This window comes from Argentina silus (assembly GCF_951799395.1).
Source record: "Argentina silus genome assembly, chromosome: 10".
In the NCBI taxonomy this organism is placed as follows: domain Eukaryota; kingdom Metazoa; phylum Chordata; class Actinopteri; order Argentiniformes; family Argentinidae; genus Argentina; species Argentina silus.
This window is the reverse complement of record NC_139664.1, coordinates 6797284-6821303: the sequence shown is the minus strand read 5'-3', so window position 1 is coordinate 6821303 and position 24020 is coordinate 6797284. Positions and strand designations below refer to the sequence as shown.

At 46.8% G+C, this 24020-nt stretch overlaps 1 protein-coding gene across 2 annotated transcripts; it reads left to right on the top strand.

Moving 5' to 3' along the window:
* Window positions 1–292: 292 nt before the first annotated feature.
* On the top strand, window positions 293–24020 carry lipeb (lipase, hormone-sensitive b; the record flags this gene model as incomplete). Of its 2 annotated transcripts, none has more annotated exons than XM_083679226.1 (13): window positions 293–374; window positions 7484–7725; window positions 8202–8483; window positions 8744–8834; window positions 9931–10076; window positions 10330–10515; window positions 11507–11659; window positions 14735–14879; window positions 15336–15563; window positions 15746–15901; window positions 16588–16766; window positions 17632–17898; window positions 18185–24020. In XM_083679226.1, 13 exons carry the CDS (start codon window positions 293–295, stop codon window positions 18587–18589), a joined length of 2562 nt encoding a protein of 853 aa, XP_083535352.1. In that variant the 3' UTR covers window positions 18590–24020. The 2 variants fall into 2 exon arrangements, with proteins under 2 accessions (XP_083535352.1, XP_083535353.1); XM_083679227.1 differs by lacking the exon at window positions 293–374 and adding an exon at window positions 835–874.

Here is a 24020-nt window from a genome sequence, read left to right as displayed (position 1 = left end):
GGAGAGGGAAGCCACTTTATCTGTATTCCAATTCGAGCGGCTTTTGCTGTCTGTCCGCTGAGAGCCGACAGCCTACTTTGTTTACTTCACAGGATTATCAGAGGGACGCTTTTTTGGGCAGCCAGGGGCAACGCAGCAATAAGGGGTGGTGCTTATGAAATCGGAGTATCATGATAGGCTGCACATATGTATGGACAGCGTTGACTGGCTGGAGTTTAGGTTATAGGTGTGGCCGTTCTCTCAGGTACGACTACAGAGATCTGAGAGGGCGGTGCAGAAACAGTGGGCGAAGATGGCGTCGGGAAAGAAGGCAGGGAGCCTCGAAAAAGGTGTGAATGGAAGACGCTCATCAAAACACAAAGAAGGGCCGATAGGTGAGTTGACTAAGCTCTCGTGGTTTTGGTTTTGCGAATAAATTGGCCTGCACACATCCCCGAACTGTCTTCGCTGCGCTATCGGCTTGCTGAAGAGCGAACAAGCTAGCCACCTAGCTAGGGGGCTAAAGCAACTTACAGAAAGATTTAAGCCCTGCTGTGTGGAAGTGCTTGCATTAAGTCTCTGGAAAAAGTATTTTACGTTCGCCATCTGGCAATCAAATGCCGCATTAGGTGATATTAATGGCATGTTTTACGCTAAACTTGCAGAAGTCTGAAACTTTCTTTGCTTCGCTTTTTTCTTGTAGTGACCCCACGATCTAGTTAGATACATTAATTGAAAAATGATGCTTACTTTGTTGCACGAATTGACTGAGTTGTCAGTCCTTTGTAACATTGTAATTTAAAACTGTCTAATACTTTCCATTCTCAGTTCTATCCTCAATCCCGGTTGCATATAGTGTAATGAAAGTGAATGACACATCGCCCCACCTGAACAGGTAAATCAGATCACAACAGGGAACAATGCAGGGGAGGGTGGCTATTAAGGGATGTGCAGTGCTGAGAAGCTATGGACTGTGGAGTTCAATAAGCATCCCATTCATTCATAGGCCGTGGCACTACTGACACTGCATTACATTTGTAAGCATACTGACACAATGTGAGTGTGACACATGGACACTGACAGCCTGTGGACCAGAACACGCTTGAGGGTGCGCTCTCTCGTCATCATGAATATGCCATTGTCAACTAGACAGAGTCTCACTGTGGCCCGGGCTTGTCCAGCGCAGCTTTAATGAGAACACAGCTCTATTTCCAAACAACTGGAACAATATGGCAAAGCGCCTGTGATCTTTAGTAAAAGCAGGACACACTTAAGGCTATGTTAAGCAAAATGGTTGCAAAGTTCAGAGACTTATGTGCCGTTGAGTGAACAGAACACAACGCTTTATCACCTGGTGTTACCTGACACAGATTCTTGTCTGCCCCACAGACTTGCAGTGAGTGATGTTGATTCAACCATCTGTTGAGTAGACTCCTGCATTGCTACATCGTCTTATCTGGTCTGCCATCTCAATCAGGACAGTGTAGTATGGTACAGTGAAGGGAAGCTTCATACATCCTTGGTTTAGGGGTGGAGTGACTCATTGTTGCTAACTTCCTGTTGTGAAGTTGGCCTTAACTAAAATATTCTGGGACAAGGGTCGCACTGGCCCCCGTCCCGTCCCCCCTGCCGTGACAGGACAGGCCACTTGCCGGGCCTGAGGCCTCCACTTCCACTAGGCTCTACGCTGCACGAGGTAGCAAGGCTATTTTTGTAACATGTTCCCTATGAATATTGCATTTGTATGGAGTCAGACATGGGGAGCAGTGCAGGGTGCAGCAACCGTATGGTCATAGGAACAGCATGCATGACCTGTTGACAGGATGACATGCTTCAAATTGCCACTGTGAAATGCATTCAGACTCCACTCTCTCTGGGATAAACCTGGATGGAACACGTTAGTTAACTAGCCTATACTTTACAGTATACCCCAGTATTTGTCCTTTGCTCAAATATGTAATTCCCCTCCACATCCCTCAGTCCTAAAATGTAGTCATTCATAAGGGCTCTCTGTAGTTGACACTATGTGGCGTATGGTCCAAGTTTGAGTCATACATGGGCCTATTGATGAATGAATACTTGAAATAAACCTCCAGTCAGTTAAGAAGCACCCTATTCAACGTGCATAGTCTAAATGGAAGTCAATAGTATATCTATTCAATTGATGCAGCGAGGTTGTAAGGACCAGGTCAGGGGAAAGATGTGAATTTGAATGAGTCATTTCTTTCAAGATAAAGCTTTGACTTTTAGATAGGAGAGAAAGTAATTTTGCTCTCTTTGCCTTATTACACCTGGACATAGAGAATCTGCAAGTGTATAGCTAAGACAAAGCTTAGCTTACAAATCTAAAATATATATTTTGCTAACACCCACTCAGTGTTCAGTCCATTGCCCCTGCATTTGTATTGCCATGTATGGGTTGTGGTTTTCAGTTGAATACAAATTAGCCTGTATGGGCTCGATTGGTGGTTCTCAAGCTTTTTTTGATGCTATGACCCACCTAGCCATTCAAACGTTCTGGTGACCCAACAAATGAATCAACAAAGCCAACACCTAACAAGAACTCTTTGTGACCCTCCACCAGTACATTCCAACCCACTGTTTGGGAAGCACTGTGTGCAATGTTTTGGCATTGCATACTACCTTTGGCACACAGCGTTGCATCCCACAATAAGCTGCATCACCAGGCCAGACATAGGCATTTCAGGCATTTCTCACGACTTTGCTGGTACATTTCAGCTCCTTAATAAACATGAATGTTCAGTATTACTGTTTATTGACCTAAACTCACATGTTCTGGGTGTGTGTATTTTTTAAAAACTGTTTAATTATGATGATTATACACCATACAAACACTTTCTGTTTCCTGACATCTGCCTCATGATTAAGGCCACTGTGCAATATTGCCCGTATCATCCCAACAGGATTCTCAAAAAGGTGGGAGAAACTAAGGGTACGTGACTGACCAGCAAAACAAAAAATGTGTACAATTGGTGAGGGTTAAGGTTTGGTAAGGGTTAAGGTTACATTCAGTAGGTTTTGACCTAGTAGTGTTGTCAATGGGATGCTGGTCCCTATAGTCTCTCCCCAAACATGTTGACACCTTTTAAGGGCAACATTGAGATTGACCATTCTAGACACACACACACACACTGTTGTGTCTTTACTAGATGGGCACTGCCAATTAGGGTAAAGGTCACTGGGAGTCGCATGTTGAGCAGCCAATAGCAGGCAAGGTTACTAACTGTCAGGGGGAGAGGGCGAAAGGCAATGGGTCTTCTGTGTTTTCTGGATCAGACGAGTGAACGCATGTACACCAACAATCGTGTGTGTGCATGTGTCTCCCCTGACTGGGTGAGGAGTCAAGTCCCCAGAGCTGGTATGTGGCTGGAGACTCCCTGCCCTTTTTAAAAAGAGGCGAGGCAGAGAAGAAGAACAGGGCAACAGAGGAGGAAAAACACGTCGTCTGGAGTCTGATTAGGAATGACAGCTTGACAACAACCAAAACAGACAGGGCAAGAGTCACGAAGTGAGGGAGAGGATAAGAGAGGGTGCCCAATCACAATACCCCATCTCTCTTTACCCCTCCCTCCCCTACCGTCTTCTCACTTTCTCTCTCTCTCCCCGCGCTCATTGTCGTCGTTGAAGAGAGGAGACAGACAAGGGCGGAGATATGAACTCAGATGCCGGTAAAAGCTCTATTTTTATTCTTACGGCTTTAGAACAGTTGTCCTGTAGGCTAGTATGCATGCCATGCCTAAGCTATATATGCTTGCAAACACACACACCATTTACGCTCGCCCACTCATACACACACACACACACACCATTTCCCCTGCAGGGCTCATTATATGCCTGTTGTGCCACTGGAGGTAGTTGTTGGACATTATTTATTGATGCCTGTATGCATCCATCTTTAATGTCAGGGGACCTGGTGTCGCTTTCAGTGGAGTCAGGCTATGGTGGTGGGCACTTTACTGGTAGAGTTAAAGGATTACAGTAAAACGAAGGTTTGGTTTATCACAGTTGTTGGAGTAGGCGTATACATGCAAGTGATTTGACTGTTTTCATTTTATGTAGGCCCTGTCAGTAGTAAAGATTTAGGCCTAGACAGGAAATAAGGGCCACATCTAAATCTGAATTTTAACTGTGGAACAGTTGTAGTAATTTGCTACTGTACAGGCCTTCTGAGCCTCTATACATGGGATACATGGCATGTTCTTCAGTTTGGTGACATAGCACTTAGATGGATTTTGTTTTGGCCCGAGTGGCAGAATTGCTGATAGATGATTCAGCTTTGCTTGAGGGGGGAATTTCACTCGGCCTGTCTGCAATTCTGCCACTCAGACCAAAACATTCTGGGTCCCTTGCTTGACCCCAGCTTACACCGTGCTTCCAGAACTGACAGAACTGAGGATTGCCTTGCCCTAGCTCGAAGAGATGAGAATATTTCAGCTATTCATTTACATGATTTTGCATTTTCTAGAGAAGAAAATTAGCTTTTGGATTATGACTCATACACTCTTAGAAACAGCCAAGAGGCACGGGTGGAGAGGTGGCAAAGTGAGATTTTGAAAGTTGTTTTTGCCTGATGCTGATTTAGTGCTGGTTCTAGTCAAAGTCAAAGTGGCTTTATTGTCAATTCTTCACATGTCAAGACATACAAGGAATCGAGAGGACGTTTCTCACTCTCCCACGGTGAGACAGATAAAGTGCCCAGGCACAACAGATAACACATACTAAAAGTAAAACATTCAATAAAAATAATTTAAACAGTGCAAAAGAGCAGTCAGTAAAGACAGTAAATAGTAAATAGCAGCCAAATACTGTGTATTCTGCTTGGAGGATGTGGCTGGGGGAAGTGAGGGGAGAGAATTTAGCTTCGTCTGCTGCTTATTCAGTGCATCAGCATGTTAGCATGTTCTGCAGGCAGATTTATGTTCTTACACTAATTAAGCAATGTCAGGTTATTTTAAGGCTGTTGTGTTTCCCAAGACAGTCCGGGCATGGCTTTGGCTAGTACTGCAATACTCTGGACTTTAGGCTGTAAGCTCACTATTGTCCCTTACTGCAAAACATCAGCCCAGCCATAACATCACAGATTAATCTACTGTACGCTTCGTGTGTGTGACATGTACAACCTAATAGTCACAGTACCCACTAAATCCAGTCTGTAATGATGTAATGGGTTGTTATTAAGTCATTCCTCATGCTGGTGAATGTTGTGGATGGAATCAGTGTCTCATGTTTGGGATCAAAACATTCACAACATCTGAGTAATCCACTCAGTCACAGCCAAGAGCTGCCTACCTCAGACAGGTGTGTGTGTGTGTGGGGGGGGGGGTCATCCTTTTCACATGCCTTTGGCTACTGTAGTGTTGGGGAAGCTTCTCTTCAAATGTGGCTAAATTACCAATTACTTTACAAGGGAAGACGTTGAACTACAATAAAGCTACTCTCGAGAGAAACATACTGTAGTTTGTCAAGCTAAAGCTACTTTGAAACCACTTCATCCAACACTTGACAGTCACTCACTTACTGAAAGATGACCAGTCCACGCCACAGAAAGCACACAACTGAAACGCTCTGAAGTCACAGAACACAGGTGAGGTGGGGAGACTGGAGGCAGTTAGGGATGAAAACGTAGGGACATTTGAAGTCTCTGGGCTGGAATAATAGTTACATGAATTAACTACTGAAAACTACTAAGATTTACATTTAGTTTAACTACCTCCCCCGCTGCTGCAAAATGCAGTTAAACTGGTAGTGAACACTGGTCTAGTGTGTGTGTCTGTCCATGTGTCAGAGTGAAGGAGTGTTTCTGCCTCAAAGGATGGTTATCTGAGTGGATCGGTCTTCCCCTTGTCCATGGTCATATTGACTTTGTGTAATTCTCCTGTCTGTCTGCGTACCTTTGTCCCTCACTTTATCTCTCCCATTGCCAGTCTTCCTCAAAGTTAGCTAATATTTCTCCCTCACACACACTCCCAGACACGTCACTGCAGTAGTCATGGGATGTAAAGCAGAAACATTCCTAGACGCTTGTAACTAATGTGTAATTAGGCTTGCATGCTCCCCAAACCTAAAACTAGGCCGAATGCCAAACCCTTTCACTTCATTTGCTTTCTTGCGTGGCGGGCGGGTGGGCGGGCAACTGAGAGGGCTGAGAATTAGAGATTTGGGAAACGGGAGAGAGGGGTGGATGAAGGGATGGGTGTGGCTAATGTAGGGAAAAGGCTAGGGAGGTTGGGTGTGTTCCTGTAGTCATGAAACCGCATCAACAGGGCTCAGCTGATGCAATTTTACATGCCAGTAAACACATATGATGGCATATGTGTAATATTAAAGGTGATGTTAGAGTAGTCTAGAGACAAGAATCTTCTCATTATCCCAGAGGGGCAATTTGCTGTCGCCTAATTGGCAGGTAATGAAAATACACAAAGCATTGTCAAGATAAAAACACAAATCAATAAGTAAGCTAGCCTAAATCTTAAACCGACCGAAATTGAAGAATTGTGTAGATTAGCACACTGCATTGATGTCATTCTATCACTTCCTGAAACCAAGAGGGGGGGGGCGGAGCCTAGTGGATGGTGACGGAAGGAGCAGATTTACTAGTGTGTGTGACATGTCGTTCTCTGCGACCGGAGGCGGTGATTCCTCACAGCTAAGTGAGATTGCCCTGCAGATTGAATTACTGACTGACAGTGCTGTCACTACTGGTCCCAAAAGGCTTTCCTCGTCTCTCCATTACGACCACTTAGGCTTCCACAATGGGTGAAAGGAATTAAATATGATTCTATATAGTTTCTTTTCATCTATAGAGTCCATACACTGCATACAGGGTTTGATAATGAGGAAAGTGGACGGTGTGTCTCTCTCCCCTTCTCCTGCCACCTTCCATCTCTCACCATCACGGTCACCCTATACTGTAAGTACCAGCCTGGCCCCAGCTCTGCCCTGTGCCCCGGCTATGGAAACTGTCGTCTCGGATGACTCAGCAGAAAACCAATCCAGTCTGGCTCTGAGTACTCTAGAGGGAATCACCATTGTTGCTGGTCTTTACATTACATGAATCTGATGGTACTGTAGTTCACTTCACTAATTCTGCTCCTAAAATGGAGTGACTTATTTGTCAGCCGTGTGTGTGTGTGTGTGAGAGAGAGGGGGAGAGGGAGTGAACAGTGCTCTCTACTCTAGTTTCATGCATCTCCACTGAGGTCTCCTGGGTGAACGCCTCTTAACTGGGATTTAGTTCATTCAATTCATTGCTCAACGCATCACTCAATCAATGCGCTTTTATAAGCCTCGCTACAGATGGGATTAGTAATAATTAAGAGAACATTATGCTGTGTTGGCTGGGGCTACACCTCGCTGCTCTGCTCTCTATCTCTGCATGCTGATGGTGCCTGTAAACACTGATGGTGTCTCCCTCAGGACACACACTCTGACTTTCTTCCTCTCTGTGTCTCTCTCTCTCTCTCTCTCTCTCTCTCTCTCTCAGTGATGGACACCAAGGAGGTGTTTGTGGCCGTGTACAACATGTGCGAGGAGAACGCCTCGTTCTTCTCTGGAGGGCCTAAGGGGCCTCAGGGGGACGCGGCGCGGCGGCTGGTGGGCAGCATGACGCTGATCCAGGAGCACGCCCGCAGCCTGGAGCCCGTCATCTTGGGCATGGCTGCCATCTACCACCACTTTGACTTCGACCCGCACATACCTGCCAACGGATACCGCTCACTAGTCAAGGTTGTGTGTGTGTGTGTGTGTGTGTGTGTGTGTGTGCGCGCGCATCTGTGTGGGTGTGTGTGAAATCCACCTCTTTGACTACAATCCACATTCACCTGCAATGCATTCTTAGTGTGCCTGCCTCGCTTTGTTGTCCGAAACCCATCACCACCACCAACATTGTATGCCTTGATATGTTTTTTTTTTTTTGCCTTCACAAAAGATTTTTCTTTTACAATTGATTTTGTGTCATAACGGAATAGACAGTTTGTCCTGCATAGAAGAACATCTACGACCGCTGTAGCTCATCAACCTCCCTCTATTATTGATGAGAAATCATAGCCGTCTTTGCCAGCTGCTCACCTCTATATTCAATGAAAGGAATCCATCTTCTCTGTCTTTCTCTTACACACTCCATTCTTTCTCTCTCACTCACGCTCACACACACACTCTCCTCCCTTCCCTTTCCTCCAACCCCCCCCCCCCCCCCCTTCCAGGTGGTGCGCTGCTGCCTTCTCCACATCATCCACAAGGGGCGCTACATCGCCACCAACCGCCGCAGCATCTTCTTCCGGGCGACGCACAACGCGGGGGAGATGGAGGCGTACTGCAGCGCCCTGTGCCAGCTGCGCGCCCTCCTCTACCTGGCGCAGCGCCTGCTCCACGACAACACCCACGGCAACCTCTTCCAGGAGGAGAGCGGTCTGAGCCAGAGCTTCGTCCGGGAGTACTCCTCCATGCACAAGGGCTGCTTCTACGGACGCTGCCTCGGGTTCCAGGTGAGGGGCTGGGAGGTGGGGAAGGTGGAGAGAAATTCAGTTAAGTTTTGAAAGTGGTTCAATTTATTTAGTTTTGAGCCAGGCGAAGAGAGGGGGGAGGAAGAGGGGGAGGGAGGGAGTTTATTTTGTCGTTCTGAGGAGAGAGGGGGGGGATGTTGTTTTTGTGTAAATGTTTCATCTGTCAAATCGCATTAGTTTGCTGTTGTATCATGTCTGATTCTGACTCCCCTCTGTCTGGTGTGTCTCCTCTCGTCCCCTAGTTCACCCCAGCCATCCGGCCCTGTCTGCAGACCATAGCCATCGGCCTGGTGGCCTTCGGGGAGAACTACAGACGCCACCAGTCAGGCATAGGTCAGTGGGCCCACAACTGTCCCTTTTTTAATGGACAACTGACCTCAATCATTCATTCTCATTCATGTGATGGCGAATATCAACCCTGGATGCATTCCCGCAGTAAAGGGACACTTTACACACGAATGAACGAACACACACACACACACACACACAAGTCAGACACGGTTGATCTAACACTGTATCCTCTGCTCTCTGCTGCATCCCAGTGGAGGTAGCAGCTATTGCACCGTATGGTGAGTCTACTCTGCATAGCCCCCCCCTGTGCCATAGTCCCCTGTACTAGGCTGAGAGGCACTGAGTGTTACAATGAGTCTCCCCCCCCCCCCCCAGCCCTTCACCAGCAACTGTAGCCCTGCCCTGCACTGTAGGCTGTGTTGTCCCATTGCTACACCTTATTTATATAGTTAGAAATAAAATATTGCACTTAAATGTAATTGTCCCAGTGTTCACCAATGAATTAGGTAATTTTATTTGATTAGTTAGATTACATTTATGGCATTTAGCAGACGCCTTCATCCAAAGCGACTTACAACAAATACATTTGTTTAAGTAAGTGAATCATCTATCCATCAGTCATCATTAGATAAAGTAATAAACTAACTTACTTAGACCGGAGAACAGGCTTCACCAGTCACTCAATCCCAGATGTATTGTAAGTATTCTCCAGTTAGATCCGGAGTTTTAGTACTGCTGGAACAAAAGCCTGCTCAAACTGACAGGGGTTTCTGACAACCTGCCTATCCCCTCCCTACATGTTGTGTTAGCAGCTACTGTCAGTACTTAATGGCCGTCTCTCTCCCCTCCCCCGTGGCGCCGTCTCAGAGTTGATGTTGTGGTTCCATGTGTTGTCAGCCAGTCACTCACTCACTGTCTCCCCATCCTCCCCCATTCTCTCTCTCCTCCCCTTGTCTACCCACTTCTCCCTCCCTGTCTCCTTTCACTGCTTCTCCTGTCTTCCCCAGGTCTTTTCCTCTTTCGCTCTCGGTACCTACTCCCCTATCTTGTTTCTCTGACCCTCTCTTCTCTTCCATCTACCTTTCTCTCAATTCCTCGACATCCTGTTATTCATTCTCTCTCTCCCTCCCACCCCCAGGTGTAGCAGCCAGCTCCTTCTTCAACTCGGGGAAGTACGCCATTGACCCGGAGCTGCGGGGGGCGGAGTTTGAGCGCATCACGCAAAACCTGGATGTGCACTTCTGGAAGACCTTCTGGAACATCACAGAGACTGAGGTCCTGTCGGTGAGTCACTGAAGCTTCATGTTTACAGTTTAATATGTTGCCACTACCATCTAAATATGTTCCAGTTTTACTGGAATTTTACGTTAAATGAGATGGTCCTCACACATTTTGTCACTCATGTGGCCCATGTTAATTGACTTGCAAATGACAGGCTGATGAAATTAAATACTAACTAATTAAATGTTGGGTTATACATCTAATTCCTTCACTTTCTCCCCTCTCCCTTACCTTTCTCTCTCGCTCGCTCTCTCAGAGCTTGGCCAGCATGACGTCCACCCAGGTGAAGGTGAACCGTGCCCTCTCCGTGCCCCCCGTGCCCTTTGACCTCCCTCTGGTGGCAGATCCCAAGCTCACCGTTACCATAGCGCCCCCGTCGGCCCACACCGGCCCCGGCCCTGTGCAGATGAGGCTCATCTCCTATGAGCTGCGAGAAGGACAGGTACTGGTCTCGATCTGCAGTCATACTGGCAAACTTGCTGTTGTAGGGTTTTGATGAGGTATTGATGGTGTGAAGATGTAGAGAACAAACGAAAAATGCTTGAATCCAATATTTTATATAATGCAACATGGTGAAATATTTATGCTGGCTATAGCAGGGTCCAAGAGGACGCAGAAGCTCTGGTGGAAAACCCATCTCTACTGTTGGGTCATAAAAGGATACATTTGATTCACAAGGCACCCATACAGTTTATATTAGCACACATTGGTGCATGTTAATGCAGATTATATTCAAGTATCCATCACACTTCAGATGCCTCTCTTTGCTTGACGCGCTTTTACAGTTAACAACAAGTGTCTTGTCTCTTCCCCTCTATTTAATCCCTTTTTAAATCCTCTCACTCCCTTGTTCTTCTGGGAGGCATTGAGCTACAGAGCCGAGCATCTGTACTCTGGTGTTAAAACCAGACATTTTATCAGCGAAACCCTTTCAACTGCTTTCATTGATCTTGCTCAGTCAACAAGGTGCCGTTTTATGTGGGGGAACATAAGTCTGCCTCAGCAAAACCCCTATCTTCTGTCCACCCCCCCCCCCCCCCCTCTCTCTGTTAATGAGGAAGAATGAGTATCTGTTTATGCAGGAGGAGAGTGTCGAGGGAGTTCTACAAACACATAGCTAATCCTTTCTCAAAGTGCTTGTTGTACACAGCTGTAAATTACACTAACAGTCAGACGTTAGGAGGGAGAATGGGCTTTGTTCACAACGTGACAGTGACTTTAGGGGAGGCTAAAGTGGTTTTGTGATGTTTTGACCAATAATGGAGAAAGTAGTTACTTTCTCATCGCCTCTCTTCTCTTCTGGTCTCACTCTCTGAGTTAAATTCAATTCGAATGCTTTATTGGCATGACATTGTTTTTGCCTGAATAAAGTGTTTTTACGTGTCTCCACCCCCCCCCCCCCCCCCCCCGCTCTCTCTCTCTCACCATTTTAGGACAGTGAGGTGTTGCTGTCTCTCTGTCGCTCTGAGGGAGGTCCCATCTCCCTCTCTCTAGGGCTGAAGACCAAGCGCAGCCCCCCGTCCCCCTGGCTTGTAGTACACTACCACGGAGGGGGCTTCGTGGCCCAGACCTCCAAATCTCACGAGGTAAGACAAAGACATCCTACACCTATTGCTCTTTCCAACTCTCTCCCCCCCCCCCTCTTTTGACACTACATGACTCACTCCCCCCTGTGCACCACCTCTTTAAATGGTGGGGAACCTGTGTCGTGGACCGGTTCTCTCCTCAAATGATTGATCATCCGAGTCTCAAGATGTCGTCTTTTGTTGTTTTTTTTGTTTTTTTTCTCCATCGAATTGAAATTGACCCGTTCTAATGAACCTGTTGTCAGGGAGTCACTTCTCATCATGAGGCGTTTGTTTGGAGCGAGTGTTTCTCTGTGCTTTTCAATCAATAGCTTCCCTGTAATGAGCTGTGATACTAGTAAGAGTCTAATTTACCCAACAGTGTTGATGGACAGACACAGCTTTATATCAATATATTAAACAGCCTCAAGGGTTGCAAGTAACTTCCTTCTCCTTCCAGTTTTCCACTCCCTCTCTTACTTCTTTCCATCCTCTTCCCCCCTTTCCCCCCTCATTCCATTCCACTCCTCTCCCTCCTCCTTCTACCACCCTCTGTCACTCCCCTCCTCCAATAAACCACTCATCTCGACCCCCCCCCCCCCACCCTACTCTCTCTCCATCCTCCCTGACCTCTGTTCCTCCTCTGCAGTGGTCAGTCAGATCGTATGGCTGGTGACAGTGTGAGTGCCACACATACGCAGGCTGCTTGAAACCACTCTGACACGTCTCCATGAAATCCCACATGACGTGCGCTCCCTTGATCTCCAACTGCATAGCAACCAGAAGGAAGAGAGAGTGATCTAAGGAGGAACAAGCCTGTCATGTTGAATTAGCTGAGCGCTGCATATCTTTATGGCCTCACGTAGTCCCTAATAGAAAACTTGTCAGCCTCCCGGTCTCTCTTTGAGCTCCAGGCTCTTTTCTCCCTTTCTCCTCTTCTCTTGACTTATTTCTCCGTTTTCTCTCATCCCTTCCTTTCCCCATCCTCCTTTTTTTTGGTGCTTGACTCACGAGTGGATCCCCCCTCTTTCCACTCTCTCTTCTCCACCCTGTCTCTCTTTTTCCTTTCTTGGTACTCTGCTTCCTCCTTCACTTCTCCTTGCTCTCCTTTCTCCCTTCCCTTGTCCCTTTTCTTTCTCCTTAATTGTACCCCTCTCTCATTTCCTCTCCTCCTTCTCCCTTGCTCGTGTGGAGGCTTCAGGGAGATGGACAGTCCCTCTGGGGGGTAAGAGGCTGTGGTGCCTCTCTCTCCCCCCCCCCCCCCCTCCCTGGCTGGTGTGGTGTTCAGGGAGATGGATCGTCTCTCGGAGGGCAGGGGCCAGTGGTGCCCCTCCTCTCTCATCTCTCTGTCATCCTTTCCCCCCACCCTCCTGCCGGTAGTGTGGAGTGTTCAGGGAGATGGATGGACTCTCTGAGGGCAGGGGCCGGTGGCTCTCCTCCTCTCCTGCCCCATTGATCCAGACCCTCAGTAATGGATGGGCCAGGACTTAATAACTCAACAGCCGAGTGTGCGTTGGCGAGCAGCAGCGTGTGTGGCAAAGAGGTGCCAGCTCAGAACCAGATTAACCACAGTGCCTGTCTGCAGAGGAGTGGAACTACAACTCCCATTAACCCCAGCTGCAGTGTGAGGTGACCCGGGGTGTTGTGTAATTCTCTTGAAAGGATATTTGAAGAGGATGGTTTCAAAAGTTTCCTTCCGCAGAACTAGCCTCTTTGTTGTCATTTGTATAGCCCTCATCTCTCTCTATGGGGGCCTGGCGATGACAAAGCCTCTAACTGGCAGCCCTGGCCACTGGCCGTGACGTGTGTCATCACACATCATGTACAACAGTGACAAATGTTTAAACAGAACACACACTACTACACAGTACGCACTCACGGATGCGCACACACACACACACACACACACATACACGCACACGCGTCAGCGGTGCCGTTCTCAAGATCCATTGTGACAGCAGGGGCTTTAAGAGAGCAGAGAACACTCCCGAGGCTGGTGTTGTGTTGATGTGCCTTTAGGCAGTGTGGTCACATCGAATCATCGGAGGGGTGCTGAGGTGAGTGTCACCACGTATTGTGTTTCTCAGAGGCATGGCTGTCACTGTTGAACCTGTCGCCGCTCGTCAGAGAGACCAGAGGAGGGGCGGCGGAGCGAGGGAAGAGTTCAGGGGAAACGTCTGAAACGGACGACAGCACTGATGCATTTTGTCAGGTGCATTTTTGTGCTCGCTTGCCTCTCAAGGTTACACGCATGAAAAGGTCCAGTCCCGAGCAGTGCAGGGATGACGTCGCCTGCGCCAGGAAAGTGTTTTCTGCGAGAACACAAAAGCTCCTTGACTTGGTGCCACGTAGCATTACGGAACTAAACGGTGTGTTCTGAGAGCACTGTTTTGTCAGCGCAGTGTACTTGCCTGGGTTGTTTTTAAGAACGGAAGCAGCCAGGGTAAGCGCCAGAATAGGGGATGTAAGACTGGGTTTGTGGTCTAGTTTAACTTTCGACCTCTATCGAAGTCTTGGCAGTTGAAGTGGAGTCTGGCAGGTTCATTGGTGGCTGTCTCTCTTCACCATCACCCCTCTCTGGTCTTCTCACACAGTACTTCTTCTCTCCCCTCTTTGTCATATCACATACAGTACCTTCGGAAAGTATTCAGACCCCTTCACTTTTTCCACATTTTTTTGTGTTATAGACTGAATTTAAAATGGATTAAATTGAAATAATTTGCCATCAATCCACACACAATACCCCAGAATGACAAAGCAAACATTTTTTTTTTTTTTAATTTCTGTAAATTTATTAAAATTGAAATACATAAATACCTAATAGCAAAGGGTCTGAATACTGAATAAACATGTGGAAAAAGTGAAGGGGTCTGAATACTTTCCGAAGGCACTGTATCTCCTTTATTCATACCACTCTCTCTGTGTCTTTGTGTCTCTGTCTGTCCTTCCAAGCCCTACCTAGATCATGTTCAGGCCTCACAGGAGCCATTTGAACCTTCAGAACTCCTAATGGTAGTGGAGTCACTGTTTCCTAACTTCCTAATGCCATTGTTCTCTCTCTCTCTCTTTCTTTCTTTCTTCCTTTTCCCCCCCTAGCCCTACCTGAAGAGCTGGTCCCAGGACCTGGGCTGCCCCATCCTGTCAGTGGACTACTCCCTGGCCCCCGAGGCCCCCTTCCCCAGAGCTCTGGAGGAGTGCTTCTATGCCTACAGCTGGGCCCTCAAGAACCACCACCTGCTGGGTGAGCACACACACACACGCCACCAACACTTTAATTTAAAACTCTCTGCTGGCATGGGCCTGGTATTCATTATGGGGACCTCCTGGTGGTTGAATAGAGAATGTTATGACAACAAACTAGAGACGGCTGGTTAGCTTAGAACGCACTCCACTGACTTCACTTTCCTAAGTAGACACTAGTCAGAGATGTATTCAGTAGTGTGCATGTCTCTGATGCCTAACATATTGCCATGCGGTGAAATGTATGAGAGGATCTATCTGTACATAACAACCCCCCACCCCCTCATATCGCCATGGGGGTAGACAGAGACCTGTTGATGCCTCCTCCAGTGAGTCACACGCTGTTGTTTATGTCCCCCGGTGCATCTCACACAGCAAGTCAAAATGTCTTCACTTTTTCCTGTCTCTGTCTCTCCTTCTCTCGCTCTTTTTCCATTGTGTTGCCTCTCCCTCTCAGGTTGGACGGGGGAGAGTGTGTGTCTGGCCGGCGACAGCGCCGGGGGGAATCTGTGTATAACCACGTCGATGCGCGCGGCAGCCAACGGCGTTCGGATGCCAGATGGCCTGGTGGCCGCCTACCCGGCCGTCCTGCTCACCGCCACGGTCTCGCCCTCCCGCCTGCTCACCCTCATGGATCCCCTGCTGCCACTCAGTGTGCTCTCCAGGTGCCTCAGCGCCTACGCAGGTGTGGGTGGGTGGGTGTGTGGGTGTGTCTGTGTCCGAAGTCTAGAGTATTTTATCTTCTCTCTGCCCTTTTCATGTCCACACAAGTTTTTGAGGGGGATACCGAATTCAATCCCCTCCTCTATGCCTCCCCCTTTTTGATTCACCGCTCCTCCTCACCCCTTCATTTGATCCTCCTCACAGGTACGGAGCCTCAGGCTGAGAAACAGGATGAGAAGGTGAGCACTCTGAGTATGGTGAGGAGAGACACGGCCCTGCTGCTCCGAGACTTCAGACAGGGAGCCTCCAACTGGATCCACTCTCTATTGGACTCCAACAGAGCCTCCACCGCAGTCACAGGTACGTGTGTGCGCGTGTGTGCGTGTGTGTGCGTGTGTGCGTGTGTGTGTGCGCGTGCGTGTGCGCACGTGCTGACCACACTCGTATCCTTTCAGGCCATGGTTGGGCAATATGGTAAACGCCGCTGAAATTGATAACCACACTTAACCTCTAATGATCTAATAAGCCAGAGGTGCACCCTGTTGCTCACATATGCCCATCCTTATCAATCCAGTCCTTAGTCTCAGGCTACGGAGGCTAATGGGGGAATCTCAGTAGTAGGCAGAATATTCCAGGCATTACTTTGCTACATGACATCCCCAGCAGCGGCGGGCCAGACTAATGACTCTGTCATTGGGGAGGGGGTGGGGGGGGTACATTATTAAAGAGCATCATCATCAGGGGGAAGTTCATTATTGAAAGGCTCAGTGAGCACAGCTTTGAGAACAGACCAGCCGTGACACCTCTTACAGCTCTCGGCGGGGGAGATGATATCGCAATGACACGGCTATTTCAAATATTCCCCCCCCCCTGCAACAACCTCCCTCCCTCCTTCTTGTCTGGAGTAAGCGTCCTCCAGTCACCTGCCACGGTTGCAATGACCCCTGCCACCGCAGTGTATCTCAATGCCCTACTTAATCAATCTCTCTCTCCCTCTTGCTCTCTTGCTCTCTCTCTCTGTCTGTCTGTCTTCTCCTCTTCCTCAGACACGGTGAGGAAGAGTGTGTCAGAGGCATCCATCACTTCGCCCCACTCGGACCCCCCCGTGCCCCCCGAGCCCACTGACTTCTCCCTGAGGAGAGAGTCTCTGAAGAGCCAGACCTGCCAGGACCTGGGTGTCCACCACACCCCATCCCAGAATGCACCTCTGCTCTCCGAGCGCGCGGTATGATCAACAAGTTGCCCCTAACCGCAGTTCTGTGATCAGGTTATACAACCTCCAATCCTAACCTTAACCATAATGGAGAACCTTAGGTCTGTTTCCTAGGACACCATTGTGCTACTTATTGCTGAGAAATGGAAACTGTGAAGAAGAAGCTCCTTATGAAACTTGAGTTTCAGCCGTGTATGTCTATTGCTTCTTATACATTCATTAAAGGGGGTGGGTGAGTGTAAACCTCAGTGTCTTGTCAGTAAACCTTACTACAGATCTTGGATCAGGTTACTCCTAACCGTAACTATTAGAATTCACCACATTGTTAAAGGCTAAGTGGGCAATCTCATCTTAATTCTGGCTTAGAAATGCAAAAGAGTTCCAGTTGTTTAATTGCGTGCGTGTCTAGTGTGTGATGTCTGTGTCCGTCAGTCACGGGAGTGTAGGGGATGATCCCTCTGTACTGTATGTCTGCAGCGTCAGGCTGGATTAATGGGCTCTGGTGGGGGGGATGAATGGTTGTCACATGGTTTGAAAAATGTCAATGTTTGTTCTTTGGGATTTTTGAAATGGTAAAGAAGTCCACGAAGGCTTGATTTTAGATTTTCATACTGAATGGTTGGACAAATGAATGGTTGGAGAAGAAGGGCACTGTGTCCCAGTAGTAAGCTGACATTTTGTGTCAAGTTGCCCTTATTACAAAACCTATCTGTATGATTGTTGTGGTCATTGCATGTTTCTCCATTCATCCACCCCTTAAATCACCATAATTTCGATATTAAAACAAGATCTTGTTTCTCAGGTTTGACAAATTATGTATTGTCCACATTCTACTGTATTGCTCCTTTTTAGTAACACATTGCTTTTCACCTCTCAGCCTGAAGACGTGAGCTTCTTCCTCTCCAAAGAGGAGGATGTGTTCATGTCGAGCGCCATGTCCTCCGTGGCCTTACCGCCCCCCGTTGGCGAGGAGGGAGTGGAGCTGGAGCATCCACGGGAGTTCCCCCTGGGCTTTGAGCCGCTGCGCTCAGAGCAGCTGGCTGAGATGAGGATGCTGAACTCGCCCGTGGTCAGGAACCCCTACTGCTCCCCACTGCTGGCCCCTGACAGCATGCTCCAAGGACTGCCCCCAATAAACATAGTGGTGAGACGGGGGGGTGGAGGGGAGGACTGGGACTTCCCCCGTACACATAGTGGGGAGACAGGTGATTGAGAGGGGGGATGGGGGAAGAGAAGAGAGAGAATTGGGGGGGGGGGGGGGGGGGGGGGGATGGAGGAATGACGATTAGAGTGGGAGGGAGTGATTGGAGTTTATGGCTTGGCTCATTCTCCCTTTGGGGTTCTTGCCTTCATTAAAATTCTTAACATGCTCAAGTAAAACCTTCATTTGTTTTTTCTCTTCCTCTCTGTCCCCGCTCCTGTCCCCCCAGGCCTGTGCTCTGGACCCCATGTTGGACGATTCAGTAATGTTTGCCAAAAGGCTGAGGAATATCGGCCAACCCGTGACCCTGTGTGTGGTGGATGACCTCCCCCACGGCTTCCTCAGCCTATCACAGCTCTCCAGGGAGACTCGGGAGGCTGCCAATGTCTGCGTGGAGCGAATCAGGGACGTCTTCACCCAGAAGGACGCGCCCCCGGAGCCACGCAAGCATCGCAAGCTGGAAAGGACCAGGCAGGGTGCTTCCGTTGCCACGGGAGACACTGCACAGCTGTTTGGCGTGCCCATAAAGGAGGAGGAGTTGGCTGTTGGGGGAGGGGCTAAAGTGGGTGATGGGGAGGGGCTAATTGGGGTGGCAGCACAGAACAACACAGATGTGGGAGGTATAGGGGCTTAACACAAGAAGACTGCCATTTGTCCAATGAGTGAGAAGAGAGTGAAAGACTGATTTCGGTTATGTTATGCAAGAGAGAAGAGAAAAGTAGAATTAAAATGAAAGACAGCAGCAGCAGCAGGAGGAGGGTGGGAGAGGGAGAGGGAGAGGAGTGTGTGGAGGGAGTTGGTTGAGTGCCCAGTTTTGAGAGACAGACTAAAGTACCCATGAGCTGAGTAAGGGGTGAAGGGCGCCAAACTCAACCTCAATTGCTGCTCATCATCGCACTACGCACAGCTGCAAAACGTACACACACACACAAACATAGAATAATAAGGTCATTATTTTGCAGACACTTTGATTCACAGCCAGCACACTCCCACCCACATCCACCATATTTGCCTTGTGGGCTGTGTTGTTCTGCTCCAAGTATAGAGATGTGAGGCTGGAGTATAGACTTGTTGTGGTTCGGAGCCTCAACATAAAGCAATGACAGAATGTTCTGGAGACGAGGCCTGAATGGCCAATTCATCTCTGTAAACAAGTCCATTTGAGTCCCTGGTCAGATAGCAGGAGACACACTGATCTTACACATACTGCTATCAGAGCTTAATGGCTACTTGTCCTTTAAGGAGCCAGCTCTAAATCAGGCTTAATAACGTCCATCTCCAAGGTCTATTCTACCAGTTTGGCAGTGAATAAGGCTCGTTGTTTGGATACTAACTCAGTTGACTCTCCCGTAAATGGGATTTCCGTGCAACAAAACAAACAAACAACTGGACGGATAGATTAGCGAATACCAGGAAATTCCATGCAACTGTTAACCTATTTGGATATTATGCCATAGTTTCATTTTTATAACATTTATCTATAGTGTTATGTTCTTTTATTTTATTCCGATTGCAATCATGAATACCAGTATAACCATATTTGTTCTACACATTTATTATAAAGATTATTTTTTTTAATATATATATATATATATGCTAGATGCTGAATTATGTTCATAGTGCATATTTGCATATTAGCTTTAGTGTGTGTACTCTTTCACTGCGCGTTCCTTGGTGTGAATGTGCCCATATGTTATACTGTACCGCTGCCTCAGGTAGCGACTGCTGCTCAGCTAGCCTCTACGCAGCGACCAACCACCTCATAGTCTAGTAACAGTGATCTGTGATGGTAGCTAACCTCTACGCAGCGACCAACCACCTCGTAGTCTAGTAACAGTGATCTGTGATGGTAGCTAGCCTCTACGCAGCGACCAACCACCTCCACCTCGTAGTCTAGTAACAGTAATCCGTGATGGTAGCTAACCTCTACGCAGCGACCAACCACCTCATAGTCTAGTAACAGTGATCCGTGATGATGGGTGAGGTGACATGATAACGTCTATGGGATCTCTTGCTATTGAGATGGCTAATGCTAATAAGTGCATCCTGTTCATTGCAGGAATCAATGGGAATTGCAATCAACCAGCGATGTATTGTGCATTAGCATAAGTGCAACATTTTGAGCAATCAAGACATACTTTATATTAGCTGACATAAATGAAAATATGTTGTGGAAGTCCTATGAGGTTCACCTCCGTCTAATCAGAATTCCCAGCTGGCTGTAAACTGCCGTTAGAAGCAGCACAACTACATTTTTATAGACTGGAAACAGGTGCTTGTCTTTCTCTATTCGCAGAATAGAATAGGAGATGGTGAGGCAGATTGGGGCACCCCATTTTGGTTATCACTATCTGCAAATCACTGCACTGACTTTCTCTCTCTCAGCCCTCTGCCTTGCAGATGCCAAACGCAATGCCCCCCCCTCCCCTTTGTTGGCCCATTTCTGCAGGTCTCTTTAGTTCCGCCCAAACCCCCAGAGACTCTGAACGGCGCCAAATCCTCCTACATGCTACATGCCCCACAACCTGCTCTCAGCAGGAGAAACACGTGGGAGAGTGAGATCATGTTCCTCCAGCAAGGGATTGTAGAACAAGTCGGAAAACTCCCTGGAACGTGTGGGACTTTGGAGAATCTCAAGTTTCAGATTCTTATTATTGTTATTCAACACTTATGACAGTGAGCTGATGTTCACTGAGCAAGAGATTATAGAGGACCGTAACAAGGTTCTAGAACGCTTGAGATGGTGAGCTGATGTTCACTGAGCAAGAGATTATAGAGGACCGTAACAAGGTTCTAGAACGCTTGAGATGGTGAGCCGATGATCAACTACAAACATGAGCAAAGAACAAGCATGACACTCCAGAACAACTGATGTATTTGCTAGGTGAAGGTTTGCTACATAAGTGGCTAACAATCTGTAGATTCTACAGTCTTTGCCCCATGCCATTAGATGAGGGGGCTTAAGTGTTGTGTTGGACTGGGGGTGACATTTGAGACTTGATATCGGAGTTCAGTCACTGACTTGAATCGGATTAGAGTGATCTGGAGATGTCCTTTGGTGGTAGAGCGGTGCAGTCCTCTAGCAACCTTCTATATATAACCTTGTGTGTAGCATAACTAATTATAGATCCCAACAACAATGTCTGGTCACAGGCCCAGATTGCCAGGTCTGTTGGAGAAAGCTGCTGTGGGATGAGTAGGATTGATGGGATTTTGCAGCATAGTGTAAAATCCCCCCTCAGAAGAGCTGGACAGTCACCAGAAGGTCATGACATACGAATGTCATTATCTGGTCTGTCAGATGCCAGCGTTTTGAGGCAGAGGGAAATAAAGAGAGCTGTAAAGAGGGGAAAGCTATTTCCTTACCCTTAATGAAGATCTTGTTTGTGTGTTTAGTGATTATCTGGTTGTCAATGCTGGTTTAGAGTGACTTTGCACTTTTGCTTTTTTCCGATGATAATTGTGTGTATTGGACTTAATTTCTGTCTGTGTATAGGCTTGTGCGTGTGTGTGTGTATTGTACGTCAATCTGGTTCGTGCCTGTGGGAGTGTCTGTTAATTGGGGTGTGTATTTGTCTGTTAGAGTGCACGTGTGTTTGGGTCTTTGTGGTTATTGTGAAATTGCTACGACTGGTAAGAAACATAAGCTCAGATGTGTGTGACAAGGCTGACTGTCGGTTTTAACACAGAATAAAACTAGGCAAATAATTGTTTTTACTAGATTTAATGTGCAATGAAGCAAGTTAAAACAATAAAATTGAGTTAAAAGCTAGCTCACTTTTTTGCAAATTCAGACATCGACTCTTAACAAGTTCAACACACCTGATTTACAGCAGCGCGTGAGTCATCAGCTTATACTCTCAATCACAGACAAGATACTTAAACACAATAGACAATTGACAGAATGAGGGATTTGTAAACTGTGTCTGTATGTGCGTGTGTGTGTTCTCACCAAGCGGGTGGTGGTTCTTGAGGGCCTGTGTGTATGGACACGGAGGTCATCCATCCATCCATGCTGTCAGTCATCCATTGCAAGAGCTGTAGAGATGGTATGAGTTTTCATTGATCCTGCATATTGATGTTTGGGAGCCTCTCAATCCTAGGTCATCACTTCCCACACCGGCACCTCTCCAGGCCTCACATAAAACCCTAGAGGGGTTCTTAGATCACTAGCACCCCCTGGTGAATACGGCTCATATACCTGCATCCCATTCAAACCAGATGTGGGTCGTGACTGAAGACCAAGCCATTGCGAGCAAAAAATGTCTTTAATTCAGTAGAGCTCAAGAAAGCGTTAACCGTTTTAGGAGGGCACTCTGTGCCACAAGCCTTTGGAACTGCAAGAGACCACTCTTATATGGCGTCCTCCCAAGCCTCCTGTCCTTGGTAATCGCTCATCTGAAACCACAGGACAGATTAAGGTGACATGGTAGAGGGAGTCCATCTGGAGGTCAAGGGAGGTGACTGTCCGCCATCTTGCGCTCCACTTTCCTGTCCTCTCATATTGGTTGTCAGGAAGGAGAGAAATGTACAGTGATTTGTTGATTTTTGGCAAATTTTAAGTGTGTCATAGCAAAGGGTCTGAATACTTATGTACATGAGGTATTTCAAATGTAGTGACATTTCTAAAAATGTGTTTTCGCTTTGTCGTTCTAGGGTATTGTGTGTGGATTGATGGCAAATTCTTTTAATTTAATACATTTTAAATTGAGTCTATAACACAACACAATGTGGAAAAAGTGAAGGGGTCTGAATACTTTCCGAAAGGCATTGTACAACATACCTCAACCTTTTTCCCTCCTCATTTATAAGCTTTTCTCACTAGAGTATATCTTGGCCCCTGGCTAAGCTAAAACAAGTGCAATGTGAAACGCCTGGTAAACATATCATCCATCAACTGAAACAGTTTAGGTCAAGTGATCTGCACTGTCATAAGCACATCTATGCAGTAACCCACCATCCTTCATTTGATTTTATCATGTCTTGATCAGATCTGAAGGTGATTATGTCCCTCACTTGGTCTAAATGCTTTTGATGGACTAGAGTAGGCATTCAAGGGTATTTGCAACACCACTTATGCAGCACCACTTTTGTGTAGAGACCATTTTAGAATCTACAAAAATCTGGTAATTTCAGAATCATTGAATTGAACAGGCCATGGCTACTTCTACTCTGAAATGTTTCTTTGTTGGAAACTATCCAATACCCCCCCCCCCCCCCCCCCCTTTTTAGATAAGACTGTTTGTGTGATAAATCCTATATTAGATTAAGGCTACAAACGGAACCAAAGATTGCACCTAGTTTTTTTTTTTCTTTTTGTTTTTTTTAAAGAAATCTTAGATCTGTCCTTGCTATTTTAGTGTCGTTCACATTTGGGTTGATGTCAGTGAGAGTTGTGTCACTGTGATATACGTAGTGACTAATGAGTTCTGTGTGTTTGCACTTTATGGCACCATTTTATTTTTTAGATTAGATTCAACTTTATTGTCAGTGTGCAGAGTACAAGTACAGAGACAACAAAATGCAGTTAGCGTCTAACCAGAAGTGCAAAAAAGCAGTGCAGTGTGAACAGTATATACAGGTAGTGCAGTATATGCGCAGTATAGTATAAGTAGTGCAGTGTAAGCAGTATATGAATTAGCAATAGCATTATAAGCAGAATAAATAGAATGCAGTATGAACAGTATAAGCAGCATATGAGCTGTATAGGCAATGCAGTATAATTACATTGTGGTTAGGGAGTTGTATGGAGGAGAACCTTATTATTAACACCTATGCAAGCCATAGCGAGACTGGAAGCAAAGCTCTTATAGAAGTTTACTTGATTTTTCTTTTCTTTTCTTTTTAAAACACCATAAGTGCAAACCTGTGAATAAAAATAATGAATGTATATTAAAAAAAACAAAAAACAATTTCGTGTATAGATATTTTTACTTTCACATCGATGTTATTCCTCTGACTTTGCAGGATAGGTTGAATGTTGTGTCAGATATGCAACGAGTATTATCTTTCCGCAAAACATTAAGGTGTTTTCTCGGTTGATTTTTATTGGAATAAATATATTC